General features: G+C 40.3%; 1 protein-coding gene across 1 annotated transcript in view; it reads right to left on the bottom strand.

Moving 5' to 3' along the window:
* The window catches only part of KIAA1210 (KIAA1210 ortholog), a 42,689-nt gene that overhangs the window by 21,911 nt on the left and 5,446 nt on the right, over nt 1–15,332 (bottom strand). The window contains 4 exon segments of the mRNA XM_037732354.1: nt 1,866–2,021; nt 6,102–6,224; nt 6,863–6,989; nt 14,148–14,316. Of these exon segments, the coding sequence (XP_037588282.1) occupies nt 1,866–2,021; nt 6,102–6,224; nt 6,863–6,989; nt 14,148–14,316 (575 nt within the window).

The raw sequence follows: 15,332 nt of genomic DNA, 5'->3' as shown, positions 1-15,332 counted from the left end.
TTTTGAGATGGAGTCTTGCTCTGCTGCCAGGCTGGAGCACAGTGGCGCAATCTCGGCTCACTGCAACCTCCACCTCCTGGGTTCAAGTGATTCTTCCGCCTTAGCCTCCTGAGTAGCTGGGACTACAGGCACGTGTTACCACACCCAGCTAATTTTTTTGTATTTTTAGTAGAGACAGGGTTTCACCATGTTGGCCAGGATGGTCTCGATCTATTGACCTCAAGATGTGGCCACCTCAGCCTCCCAAAATGCTGGGATTACAGGCGTGAGCCACCATGCCCGGTCGACTATAATTTTTTAAAAAACGAACCTAACAAGTGTTGGCCAGGATGTGGAGAGATTGGAACTCTCATAAATTGCTAGTGGGAATGTAATGTAAGGTGGTGTAGCTGTCAGGGAAAACAGTTTGGTAGTTCCTCAAAAAGTTAAACATAGAATTACCATATGACCCAGCAATTCCACTCCTAGGTATATACCCAAAAGAATTGAAAACAGGTGTTCAAACAAAAATTTGTATGCGAATGTTCGTAATAGCACCATTCACAATAACCAAAAGGTAGATAGTACAAGTGTCCATCAATGGATGAATAGCTAAACAAAATGTGGTACATTAATATAATGAAGTATTATTCAGCCATAAATTGAAATGAAGTACTGATAAATGTCACAACATGGATGACCCTCAAACACATTATGCTAAGTGAAAGAAGCCAGCACAAAGGCCACATATTGTATGATTCCATTTATATGAAATATCCAGAGTAGGCAATTACAGAGATAGAAAGCAGAATAGTTGTTGTCAGGGGCTGATGGGAGATACAAATGGTGAATGACTGCTTAATAGGAACTGGGCTTCCATTTGGGATAACCAAACAGGTTCTAATCCTTGATAGTGGTGATGATTGCATAACATTGTGAATGTATGTACTGTCACTGAATTGTATACTTTAAGATGGCTAACATGGTAAATTTTACATGATCTGTATTTTAGTACAATAAAAAATGCTATCTAATTCAATCCTTCCACTAATTCAGACTATACATCCCAATTCATCTGATTTAGTGGCATTCTGCAGAAAATACTTGTAGTCACAGCCCAGATTCATAAAACAATAAGCATCCACCCACCTACTACCAGTCTGTGCTTTAACTTTGGTTTTAACCTAACTTGTTTCTTTGTTGACATATCTAACTGAGGGCTGCTTCACTTCATAGGATCTTTTAACAACAAAATGGAGTTTTGTTCTGACTGGCCAATTCTCTTCATTATAAATTAGGTTTCTGTTTACTTTTTATTTCCAAAGGTTAATCATTCTAAACTCTGCTTCACACTAAGAGCCCTTTCAAGTTCACCAACAACCAATTCAATTAAACACACATTAGTTTAAGAATGGAAGTGTTTATATGGGCACATGCTACTAATTTGCTGATTGATATTATCTGGTTGACAAACTTAGACATATGAAATAGACACATTGCCCTCTCATGTGTCAACTGATTCTTCACATGAATATGTATCTATCAAATAATATTATATGCCCTAACCACTGATATTTTTTGGATTTCAAAGTGTAGAGACTATGCTTCAGTAAAAACCTCTATTTTTATCTTCGTGAAATACTCAAAACATCTGCAAAATATTACTGCTTCCAAAATACTATCTTCCATTGCTTATACATTAAAATTATGATTATTTGGTTTGTAGAATTGGATGGAAAACCACCAAGCAAATCAAAAGCCAATAATGTCAGCTCCTTCCCCAATCATCCCCCTAGTGGTGAGCTCCAGCAGGAGAATAGAGAACACAAGAAGAAATTATGCCTCTGATCTGTGAGCCCCCCCAACCTGCCCCTTAATATACTCACCTGAGTCGCTGTCAAAATCTCATGTGGTAAAGCCTTCTTTTGTGGATTCTTAGGTGACTCATCATCGACAGAAATTTCTACCAAGTCCTTAGAAGTTGGGTCAGTTCGGATAACAGGTGGGATGATGCTGAGTCGGCGTCGGCGCGATGGTGGGTTCTGTCAAGAGGGAGAATAGAAGGAACAAGTTAAAATCTGTGCATTTTCTCCCAAATTAGTGGTTTTCTCTTATTCTTTAATAAGAGAAAGAAGGCCAGGTGTGGTGGTGCACACCTGTAATCCCATCACTTTGGGAGGCTGAGGCGGGCAGATCATGATGTCAAGTGATCGAGACCATCCTGGCCAACATGATGAAACCCTGTTTCTACTCAAAATACAAAAATTAGCTGGGTGTGTTGGTGCATGTCTCTAGTGCCAGCTACTCGGGAGGCTGAGGCAGGAGAATCGCTTGAATCCAGGAGGTGGAGGTTGCAGCAGTGAGCTGAGATCGCACCACTGCACTCCAGTCTGGTGACAGAGCGAGACTCCATCTCAAAATAAAATAATAAAATAAGAGAAAGGAATCAAAAGTTTGTTGAAGACTAAGAATCCAAAGTAAAAAAAATAAATAAATAAACCCAGGGAAGAATTTTCTACCTCCCTGTCTTCATTTCTGGTACCTACTCAAACCAAAGACTAGTAGCTTTGATTTCCCCTCTGGGGTGCTGCACACTTTTGCCAATCCCCAAACAAAGACAGAAACTTCAAATTGCTTGTTCATGCAAAATCAGAATCCTGATGTTATCTCCTTACTGGTGTTAAATACAAATATTATTTAATTCTGATCTTTGTTTTAATTTTGGTCATGTCTTTGGAAGTCCAGTTCTCGTAGAGGTGAGTCTTTTAGTTATGACCTGGATTGGAATTGGCATCCAAACTACACTCTTCGCTCATAGTATTCCAGGAATTATCTGGATTGAATCTTGACTGTGTTAGTTGCTTATCTTAATCCTGTCAAGATTGATTTTCTGGGATTTTTAAAGAAAATCTACAGAAATAGTCCTAGTTTCCCGAAGGGGAAAAAATTGACCATTTGGGCTTTCCTTGCGATTCAGCAGACAATTTAGTTGTTTCCATTTTGAAGAAAATGGTACACTTGACTTGGAGGCACTGGTCCCTGCCATGGTCCTCTTGATGTGGATCAGAATCCCTGCTTTTTATCTTTAACAAATACTGGCTAAGCATCTACAATGCATTATACCCCATTCCAGGAACTGGGCCTGCAACAATAAACAAATTCTTGCTGTCATGAAGCTGACATGCTTGCTTCTGTTGTAGACTCTCCTCAGCTCAAAGCAGATAGCTTTCAGACACTGTAGCCAAAGAAGGTGCCACAATGGAAGCTTGCTGGGGTTATGTTCCTGTGGTGCTCCTGGCCAGGTTCTCCAGGGCTTCCTTATTACTACTAGGCCCCATTGGGAGCTCTTGGGAAGAGGCCAGATCAACCAGCCCCAAGCCCAGCTTTAATAATAATAACTACAATAATGACAACTAACTTTTACTAAGGGCTTACAATGTGCTAAGCAGGGAGTGCTCTCCATAGATACATCTCAATGAAGATTCACAACAATTCTTTGAAGCATTTACTATTGTGGGCTCGTTTTACAGATGGGAAAAACAAAGTTTGAGAGATGATGTAACCTGCCATAATTCTCCCAGTGGCAGAGAAAGCATTTGAAAGTTCTGTCCAGTTTGATTGTCCGTGTTCTTGATCACTATGAACTCCTGTCTCCTAATTAAAAGGGCCAGAAAAGGGAAAGCCCATACTAAAGGCCAAGTTCAAGAAGTTTAGAGTCAACAACCAGAGCAGATGGTGTGCCTGCTTCCTTAAGAAGGGCTGAGGGATAGTCAAGCCCATAAGCAATAAGAAAAACTGTTTTGAAGTCTCCGTTCCTTAAATGAATAAATTCAATTTGATTCAACAACAGCAATATGCTAATAATCTGCTGTTGTATCTTCTTAACTATTTGTGCTCAAATAAAGGGAACAGAGAATGTCTTGGAGAGTAATGTAGACATCTACATTCTTAACACTTCAGATAGGACATTAGGTGAAAATCTGGCAGGAAATAAAATGGTCTCAGTGTCAGTATTTCTGACATAACTGTATACCTGTATTTCTTCTTTCACAATCTCCTAGTTGTTCTGAATGTCACTTCATCCATTAGGATCCTGCCCCTTCAAAGGAATTGACCCCACTGGCCAATTCCATACTTGCACCAGCTTCTATGTAGCACTGGGTGTCAAGACTCTTGACTTAATGCTGTCAACTACCCTTCCGTTTGGGGTTGTCATTTTGGTACTTAAGGGAAGTTTCCCATGCAAAGGTCAGGCTGGTTGTTGATGACTTAGGTCCTATTAATACCTTGCTGTCTTCAGCCCTGTTTTCCAGGGTATGAACTAAGGGGTCTGGTCAAAAGTATGAGGTGTAGGCCCAAGCCAAACATTTAAGAAAACTTGCCTTTAGGCTATTGTGGCCTTTCCCAGCCACTTCCTTGTGAGAAGCAATGTCCCTAGAATGTTTTCCTTTAGTTTTCACAAAAATTAATTTTTTTAAAAAATGGGACTGGGCGCAGTGGCTCACACCTGTAATCCCAGCACGTTGGGAGGCCGAGGCAGGTGGATCACCTGAGGTTGGGAGTTTGAGGCCAGTCTGACCAACATGGAGAAACTCTGTCTCTACTAAAAATACAAAATTAGCCAGGTGTGGTGGTGCATGCTTGTAATCCCAGCTACTCAAGAAGCTGAGGCAGGAGAATCACTTGAACCTAGGAGGCGGAAGTTGTGGTGAGCCAAGATCATGCCATTTCACTCCAGCCTGGGCAACAAGAGCAAGACTCCGTCTCAAAAAAAAGAAAAGGAATATCTCTGCTACATGAGTCTCTCTGTTGCTGGGACTAAGAGAAGAGGGCAGAGAAGGAGGAGTCCAAGAAACCAGTTTCCTCTTTCTGAATGTGAGAACCCTGTGGCACTTGGTCATGGTTGTGAGGCCGCAGGAAGTGTAACTATGGAGGTAAGTGAAAGCTAGTGTTGATATTTAAAACTGAAGATTGAATAGTTCATGGAAATGACTTTTCCTGCTGTAGTACAAGACAGCAACAGTCTTCTGACTCTAGGGGTTGCTTAACAACCTTAGGGTCAACACAATTAGTGTCTGTCTCAGTGTTTTCTCCTCTACCCTTCATAGCTAATGGATCCAGAAGAAAGGAAGCCAGAGTGAGAGATGTGGGGTCTTAGCAGACATGTCAGAAATAAGCCCCACTTACTTTTCGCCAAATGGAAAATAATCATCTCTCCAGTGGAGAAGGGTGTCCTCCTTGTGTGGTCTTCCCACTTACACAGGGACCTTTGGACATAATCCCACCCACAGGCTGAGAGGGGGAAAGCAGCTGTTAAGGGTTGTCTCCTTGACAATATCTCCAGCTCCCCCTGGAGCATTTATAAATCAGAGCTATAGTCTGACTGAGCAATGGATCCCTACCATAAGTTTAGGATTAGCTGGAGGCAAGAAGCCACATAAATGCTACATTTAATAGGGGCTAAGGTGTACCCTTCTTTCTGTCCAGGCAGGTATAAAGAACTCGAGCATCTTGGGATAATGGAAGGATCAAGGGTTTTGAGGCTAATATACCTCGGTCAGAGTTCCAAGTCTACAATTTACTGCCTGGGTAAGCTTGAGCAATGACTTTAACTTCTCTGAGTCTTCATTCAATCCTCACAAACAACCTTTTGAGGCAGATGTTAATATTATATCCACTGTAGATAAGGAAAAGAAGGCTCAAGCCAGGCGTCATGGCTCACAACTGTAATCCCAGCACTTTGGGAGGCTGAGGTGGGTGGATCACAAGATCAGGAGATCGAGACCGTCCTGGCCAACATGGTGAAACCCTGTCTGTACTAAAAATACAAAAATTAGCCGAGCATGGTGGTGCACGCCTGTAGTCTCAGCTACTCAGGAGGCCGAGGCAGGAGACTCGCTTGAACCCAGGAGGCAGAGGTTGCAGTGAGCCAAGATTGCTCCACTGCACTCCAGCCTGGTGACAGAGCAAGACTCTGTCTCAAAAAAAAAAAAAGAAGACTCAGAGAAGTTAAGCAACTAGCCCATGGGTCACATAGCCAGTAAGTAGCACAGTAAGAATTCAAGCATAGATCTGTCTTTCTGACTCAGCTGCCCATGCTCTGAACGATTCCACTTTGTTACCTCAGTGATCTTGGGGCTCGTAGCCCAGACTGCACTTGCAGGCACAGCTCCTGACATGGCTCCAGACACAGCTCCACGCACATTACTCTTAGGTTTAGGCAGAGTTCTGGAAATACGGGATCTCTGTATAAGAGAGAGAGAAAAACTTGAGGGTTGGTATGCCAGCACACAAACAGTAGAATGTCACTGCCAAAATAGTTATTCTTATTGTATGTTAAGAGAAGTAAATATAGGCCAGGGATGGTGGCTCATGCATGTAATCCCAGCACTTTGGGAGGCCAAGATAGGAGGGTTGCTTGAACCCAGGGGTTTGAGACCAGCCTGGGAAACATGGTGAAACCCTGTCTCCACTAAAAGTACCAAAAAATCATCTGGGCGTGGTGATACAGAACTGTAGTCCCAGCTACTCGGGAAGCTGAGGTGTGAGGATCACTTGAGCCTGGGAAGTTGAGACCGCAGTGAGCTATGATCATACCACTGCACTCTAGCCTAGGTGACAGAGTGAGACCTATCTCAAAAATAAGTAAATAAATAAATAGAAAGAGAGAAGTGAATATGGAAATACTAATCAACACTGTGTGCCAGGTAATAGGCACATTATATATTTATACATCCTCTCATTCAAGGCTTACAACAGCCCTTTGGGGGTAGGATCAGCTGAGAAGCAGAAACAAGTTCCCACTCCTATTAATTTTGGCAGGGTTACAGTAGGGAACAGAAGAGTAGTCCAATTAGACATTGATGCTTGAGTCCACTATTACCTGTCGAGGTCTGCCTCTCTGGGGATCCATAGAAGGACTCATTTTACTTGCTGATCTTTCAGGCTTAGGATCCAAGAAGAAGATGCTATCATGGGATAGGGCTTTGCTCCCCATGCCACTCTTGGCCCTGGACAGAAAGGAAAGGTCTTGTAAAATCAACCCAAGGATCATGAGAACTGAAGACAAACATATTTTCATAATATGGCCTACCATAGATACCTCAGAAGGAAAGCAGGGATGCATATGCATTGACATAGAAAGCTGCTTATGAGATTATAGGTGAAAAAAATAATAATATGATCCCATTTAATATATACAGATATATTACACACATATATATTTCATACTCAAAGGAAAAAATCTAAAAGGATATCCACAAATTGTTAGAGGTGTTTCCCTCTGAGGAATGGTGCACTAGGGACAGGAGGGAAATTTTCATTTTCTACTTCTTGTCCTTCTGTATAATTTTAATTTTTACATTATAAGCATATATCCTTTTTATGTAACAGTCTTACTGAGATATGGTTTACATACCATACAATTCACCCATTTAAAGTATATAATTAAATAGTAGCAATTCTAGGGAATGGGAGGAAAGGCCATGAGTTTTGCTATTATTACAATGAGAATTATAAAAGATCTTTCACACCCAAATTTCTCTCTAGTGTTTTTTTTTAAGTGTATCAAAGATCTTCTCAGATATGGCAGGCTTTCATTCATCAGATCCTTTCCTCTTTCACTCAGGAGCCCTACAATATATCTATTCTATTTTCAAAGTCATCTTATGTACCACCTGCCCCTCCCTTCCCCAAGCTTGCTAAATCCAGATGAGAATATCTTCTGATTTGGAATGGTGCCAGGTTGATGACAATTACGTGTTAAGAAAATTTAGAAGACAGAAACAAATGAAAGGCTAAAGACATGAAAGATGACTTTTTGGAGTGTGGTAATGTATTTTACCTTAAAAAAAATTCAACCAAAGACATCACAGGAAGAGCAAACTATAGACCAATACCTCTTATGAATATAGATGCAAAAATCCTCAATAAAAAACTCACAAACTCAATTCAGCAGCATATAAAGAAAATTATATACCATGACAATGTAGGATTTGCAAGGAACGATTGGCTTAACACATGAAAATCAATGAATGTCAAACACTATATTAATAGAATAAAAACAAAAACTATATGACCATTTCAATAGATGCAGAAAAAAGATTTGTAAAAGTCAACACCCCTCCATGATAAATGCACTCAACCTTGATAGAAGATATCTGTGACAAACCACGGCTAATATCATGGTGAAAGGCTGGATGTATTCCCCCTAAGATCGGGAAGAAGACAAGAATGACTGCCCTTAACATTTCTATTCAACAGTGTACGGGAGGTTACAGATAGCGAAATTAGGTAAGAAAATGAATTTAATGGCACCAAGAATGGAAAGGAAGAAGTGAAATTATCTCTATTCACAGATGACATAATTCTGTATATAAAAACTCCTAATGAATCCACTAAAAATGGCTAGAACTAATAAATGAATTCATCAAAGTTGAAGGATACAAGAACAATATATAAAAATTGTATTTCTATACACTTGCAATGAACAATCTGGAAATGAAATTATGAAAACCCTTCCATTTACAATAGCAACAAAAGAATAAAAACTTAAAAATAAATTTAACAAAATATGTGCAAAGCTCATACTCTGAACACCATAAGACACTGATGAGAAAAGTGCCAAAGGCCTGAATAAATGAAAGGAAATCTCATGTTCATTGGAAGACTTGAACTTGTCAAGATGTCAATACTTCACAAAATGATCTACAGATTCAATGCAATCCCTATTGAAATTCCAGCTGGCTTTTTTTTCCATAAAATTGTTTTTAAAATTCATAGTTAAATGCAAGGGACCACAAATAGCCAAAATAATCTTGAACAAGAGGTACAAAGTTGGATAACTTATACTTCAATTTCAAAACTTACTATAAAACTACAGTAATCAAGAGAGTGTAGCACTAGCATAAAGGTAGACATATAGATCAATGGAATAGAGTTAAGAGTTCAGAAATGAACCTATACATCTATGGTTGATTTTCAGCAAGGGTGCCAAGACTATTCAATGAAAAAAGAATAGTCTCTTCAACAGATGGTGCTGGGGCAACTGGGTAACTACATGCAAAAGAATTAAGTTGGACCTTTATTTCACACCAGATAAAAAAATTAACTCAAAATGCATTAAATGCCTAAATATGAGAGCTAAAACTGTAAAATTCTTAGAAGAAAACATAGGGGTAAATCTTTGTGATCTTGGATTTGGCAATGGATTTTTAGATATGACACCAAAACCTCAAGCAACAAAAGAAAAAAAAAATAGATAAATGGTGATATGGTTTGGCTGTGTGTCCCCACCTAAATTTCATGTCAAATTGTAATCCCCACACGTTGAGGGAAGGACATGGTGGGAGGTGATTGGATCATGGGGGCAGTTTCCCCCATGCTATTCTTGTGATAGTGAGTTCTCATGAGATCTGATAGCTTAAAAGCGTGTGGGAGTTCCCTGCTTGCACTCTCTCTCTACTGCCACCATGTAAGACGTGCCTTGCTTTCCCTTACCCTCTGCCATGATTGAACTGTGAGTCAATTAAATCTCTTTTCTTTATAAAGTACCCAGTCTCAGGTAGTTCTTTATAGCAGTGAGAACAGACTAATACAAATGGATTTCATCAAAATTAAAAATGTTTGTGCATCAAAGGTTACTAGCAAGAAAATGAAAAGATGACCTACATAATGGAAGAATATATTTGCAAATTATATATCTGATAAGAGTCTTGGATCTGAAATATACAAAGAACTCTCTCACTAATAGGAATTCTTATTATTGAATTCTTAAGGAATTCAATAATAAAATGTTAACCCAATTAGAAAATGAAAAAAGGATGTGAATAGACATTTCTCCAAAGAAGAAAGCTATACAAATATCTTTTCCAAAGATATACAAATGGCCAATAAGTACATGAATACATCCTCAACATCACTAGTTGGCAAGGAAATACAAATCAAAACCATAATGAGATGCCATTTCACACCCATTAAAATGGCTAGAATCAAAAATTCAATTCAGATCATAACAAGCATTGGCAAGGTTGTGGAGGAATTGGAACACCCATGCACTGCTGGTGGTGCCTCCATACATTGCTGGTGTTAAAATGGTGCAGCCGCTTTGGAAAACAGTCTAGCAGTGCCTCAAAAGGTTAAATATGTAACAGCCGTTTGATCCAACAATTCCACTCCTAGGTATATACCCCAGAGAAATAAAAACATATATCTGGCCAAAGCTTGTACACAAATGTTCACAGCAGTATTATTCACAATAGCCAAAAGGTGGAAAAAACCCTAATATCCATTAACTGATAAATAGATAAAATATGGTATAGTCATGCAATGAACTACTACTATTCAGTTGCCAGAATGATAAAATTCTGATACATGCTACAACATGAATGAACCTTGAAAACATACTGAGTACAAGAAGCTAGTAAGAAAAGATCACATTCCATTCATGTGAAATGTCCAGAATAGATAAATCCACAGAGACAGAAAGCAGATTAGTGATTTCTAGGGCATGGCGGGCATGGGGTGGAGGTTGAATAGGGAGGACTGGTCAATGGTAACAGGAGTTTCTTTTTGAGATGATAAAAAGTTCTAAAATTTATTATGATGATTGTACAACTCTGAGGATTTACAAAAAAATTGAATTTTACTATTTAAGTGGTTTAATTGTATAATATATGAATTATATCTCAATAAAACTGCTACCTACCAAAAAAGAAATCAAGTTCTTGATGCATGATTTTAAATGAATGACCCTTGAAAACATACTAAGTAAAAGACCCAGTCAAAAATAGCCACATATTATATAACTGCATTCATGTGAAATATTCATAATAGGCAAATCCATAGAGGCAGAAAGCAGATCAGTAGTTTGAAAGAGGAGAGGGGAAATGGAGAATGACTGCTACTGGGTGCAGGGTTTCTTTTTAGGGTGATGAAATGTCCTAAAACTGAGTAATAGTGATAGCTGCATACCCTAAAAGGTAGAATTTTGTAGTATGTGAATTATATTCCAATAAAGCTGTTATATAGAGACGTAAAAATTTTAAATGATAAAGTTATTCCTGTTAGGTAGGAAAAAATGTGTATGTGTATATAAAAGATGAGATTAGACATGAAAAAAGAAAGGAAGCAAAGAAGGAAAAAAGCAAGCAAGCTGATACATGCTACAACATGGATGACTCTTGAAAACATGCTAAGTGAAACAAGCATGCTAAGTGAAAACATGCTAAGTGAAACAACCTTTGTATGATTCTACTTACATCAAATATCCAGAATAAGCAAATTTATAGAGGCAGAAAGTAGATTAGTGGTTATTTAGGGGGAAAATTGTTCATTGGTACATGGTTTCTTTTAGAGAGTAATAGAAATGTTTAAAAATAGATAAAATAAATTTTTAAATGTTTAAATACACTTTTTGTACTTATTACCTTTATTACAAAACAATACATATATGTTGGTACTTTAAAAAATCTTCAGATGGTAACTAGATAGCAGCTTGAGCATTGTGGGGCTAGCACCCACCCTATCATTATGAGCCTGTGGGGCCATCACATGGATATATTTGATAATGACACACCATAAGGACAATCTCATGTTATGGGGATTAAAACAGAACCTGCTCTCAGATGGCTTGTGGGCCAGCAAGAGAGGAGAGGAGAGAGATGTTTGCTACTTTGTACTAAACTCCTACTTACCTTTTCCCTATAAAACTCTGCTCTTCAGGTGGCCCTGGTGTTGAAGGCAATGTAGTCTGCTTTATAAAACAGCAGTCCAGCAGAAAATTACTGACTCTCTAGATAAACACTTAATGGGCATATATGTTTGACCCAACATTGAGAGAGTAATGTTTCCGGACATCTCTATATACATGCATATGCTCAGTATGCACCCACCCGTAATATACTTTGATTCTGCTGCTCTGTGATCTACTGACTCAAATCAGGTTCAGAACCAGTATAGCATCTGTGACTACCTTGCCTCCCCTGCTTTGTGTGCAGAAAAACTGACAGGAAATCTTGGGCTATGAGTGGGCTTAAGAATGTCTCTCATTTCCATGCTTTGCATTAACCAGAGTGAAGCTGTTGAATTGGCTCTATAGTGCCAAGCCCTCCCTGATCAAAAGATTACATTAGCACCAGTTGTGACCAAGTTTGTCAGAAATCAAAACTCTTGTCCACTTAACATATCTAGTGCTCATTGATCTGTTTCCTGGAAGTGAAAAGAAAAAAAAATCCAAAATCTCAAAATCTCAGCCTTAAATAAGGACAGTGAAGTACATTATTACAACAGCACTCATTAAGAAATCAAATGAAGGAACGGGATTTGTCCATTCCATCAGATACAGCTTAATACAGTCTTGGAAGTAGATGCTGGTCCTGTGGTACAGGCCAGGGGAAGGCTGGTCATAAGTTTCATTATGATTGATTGCTTCAGTGAATGAAAAAAGCTGATCTCCCTTCTCTGGGGTGACATATTCCAGGGTTTCTTCTCCAAGCACATTAAGCAAAAGACTGAGATCAGGGGTGATCTTCAGGCCCCCTAAGTTATATTCTTTTTTTTTTTTAAGACAGAGTTTCGCTTTTATCCCCCAGACTGGAGTGCAATGGCACAATCTCGGCTCACTGCAACCTCCGCCTCCCAGGTTCAAGCGATTCTCCTGCCTCAGCCTCCCGAGTAGCTGGGATTTTAGGTGTCCACCACCACGCCTGGCTACTTTTTTTGGTGTGTTTTTAGTAGAGATGGGGTTTCACCATGTTGGTCAGGCTTGTCTCGAACTCATGACCCAGGTGATCCGCCCGCCTCAGCCTCCCAAAGTGATGGGATTACTGGCATGAGCCACCGCACCCAGCCAAGTTACATTCTTTGAGTTAATTTATGTTCCTTGCATACAAAAAAAATACCCCCCTTCTCTCTCTCTCTCTCTCTCTGTCTCTCTTTCCGGGTCATGTGTGCACACACTTCTGGAAAGGAAGGAACAATAAGAGGGGGAAATGTAGAACTTTAGCAGAGATAGTAAACCTGAATGCCCCTCCCCGAACTCCTGCCTGCTTTTAGCAGGTTAGTCTTAGTCTTACTGAACACTATAAGGTGGTGGGCTATAATAGTATTACTTGTGAGGTACTGCATAAGCCCCTCTTCCAAAACCATCTCCCCTACTCCCAGCAAGACTATCTGAATTCCTCACACTGGATGCACTCATGAAGGTTGTTCTTAAGGAGCCATATATGATAACTATCAGGCCATTATGTTATAGAATGTATTGGGGGAGGTATTGAGGACAGTATAACATGTCAGCTAACTGCCCCATTCCCTTAAGACTGCATGGTTGGAATGGATAGCAGGAGTGGTGAGCTCTGTGGAGAGTCCAGGTAAGTCTGGCATTTAAGGCCAGGAGAACAGGCCTAAATAGAACTCCATAGAGGGGGTCTGATTGATCCAGAGACAGCTGGGGATCCTAGATGTCCAGATAGCACAATAGGTTGTGGAAATTTGGGCACTGCAGATGAATATCTGAATAGTGATGGCAGTGGTAGCTGGAAACAGTCTTTCCTATGCGCTCTGTGACTATAGCATTTCCCCTAGTATCCTGGGATGGGGAGAGAGGGATTTGGGTTATTTGCTTGAGTATGTGTTTTTATAGCAACACAGTGATTTCATGCTCACAGCCCAACCCACTCCCAGTTGATAGCTTTACTATATGAGGCTTTCATCATTCGTTATGAGATTTTGGCCAGATCTGTAGTCTGGGAGCCAGGCAAGCAAACCAGACCAAGCCTCTTGAACGATGTAGGCCCTTCTTACCAGATCAAATAGGCCTCCAGCTCCTCAATGGCTGCAGGCCCCACATCTCAACTTATTTTAGCTGTGACAGGAAGGGCTTCCCTGAATATCTGTACTCTCTCAGTGCTCTTGGGAAACAGGGTATGCATTTGCCATGCTCTAACCCACTGAGCTGTGCAGCTCAGACAACAAACACGCATATGCACACAGAGAATAGCACTGTCGCCCCTCCCACCTCTGACATGACTGCATTGGCAATGACTGCAAGCCTGGCCCCCATAGGTGGGGACTCTTGGTGATCCTAGTGATTCGGCTGCCAAAAGATGACCTAGATCCAACTGTTTGCCTCTTCCCCTGTCACCATCACTCTCCACCCCATCTGAGCTTACCTGGCCCCAGTTGGTTGCTTTTCCCGAACAGGCTCCAGAGAAGAGATGTTAATGTTGCTTCTGGACAAACTCGGTTCTAGAATTTCTTCTTCCTGGCTATCTTCAGCCTCTTTTTTCTTCTTCTTACCAAAAAAGCTCTTAAGGGCTTTAAATTTGGATTTCTTCTTTCCTGGAAGTGAAAAGTGAAAATGAGTCAGAGTGTGATGGTAGAAGGGAAGACAAGAGAGGAAACAGGGACTTCATGACAGGAACAAGGACCATGATCCCACCCAGGTGGCCTGCAGAGCTTGGCCTCAACCCCAATGCTCACAGCACCATTCAACATTCATTTAATTAGTTGTCCCCTTAGTAACTCAGTACCAAAGTGTCTCAGTTACTGGTGAAAGCAGAAGCTTAGGCCACAGCTTGCGATCTTTGGGCAGCCTCTATTCAGGCCAAACTCACTAGGAATTAATTTGCCTCTCAATTTCAGCTATTAACATACACACTTCTTTCTTTGTCCTAAGAAGTTCATGCATGTGAAGCAATGATTGAGCCCATGAAAGCACTTGATACTCCCGCAATTTTACCCCAGTGGCTGGAGTCATTGCAATCCAATAGGAGAGCCAAGCTTCCACAGGTGAAAAATACTTTAGAACCCTTAGAAATCCAAGTCCAAGTGGGAGTTGATACTTCCCAGCCTGCATGCTCAAAGGATGCAGACCTAAAGAGTGAGTGCGGTTGGTTGGTGCAGTCCAGGAACACTTCCTTGAGGAAGGAATTTATGAGCAAAGGAGGTGGCTGGGAATCAAAAAGAAGAAAGGGCTACCCAGGCAAAGAAGCTGCCTGTGTAAAAGCATGTCAAAATCAGATACTAAAGAATTTTTCAAGGAGAGAGAGGAGAGAGAGAGAGAGTGTGTGTGTGTGTGTGTGTGTGTGTGTGTGTGTATGGTGTGTGTGTGTGTGTGTGTGTGTGTGTGTCTGTGCGAGATGATCATTGTGTGTGTTCTTCAACTCTTGCCAATTGGTTTGGATTATCTACAGGGCTGCTGCCTTTTGCACATGCAGCTAAATGTGAGTTTGCTCCATCTATAATAATCACCAGGGCAGCAGTGAGGAGTGTGAGCTTTAAATGCTCTTAAGGTGCTGATTGTTTGGGATTTAGTTTCTTTTTCTTTTCTTTTCTTTCCTTTTTTTTTTTTTTTT

Source organism: Cebus imitator, unplaced genomic scaffold, assembly GCF_001604975.1.
Source record: "Cebus imitator isolate Cc_AM_T3 unplaced genomic scaffold, Cebus_imitator-1.0 Scaffold445, whole genome shotgun sequence".
NCBI classification, from domain to species: Eukaryota; Metazoa; Chordata; class Mammalia; order Primates; family Cebidae; genus Cebus; species Cebus imitator.
The sequence above is the reverse complement of the archived record's forward strand: the minus strand, read 5'-3'. Positions and strand labels throughout refer to the sequence as shown.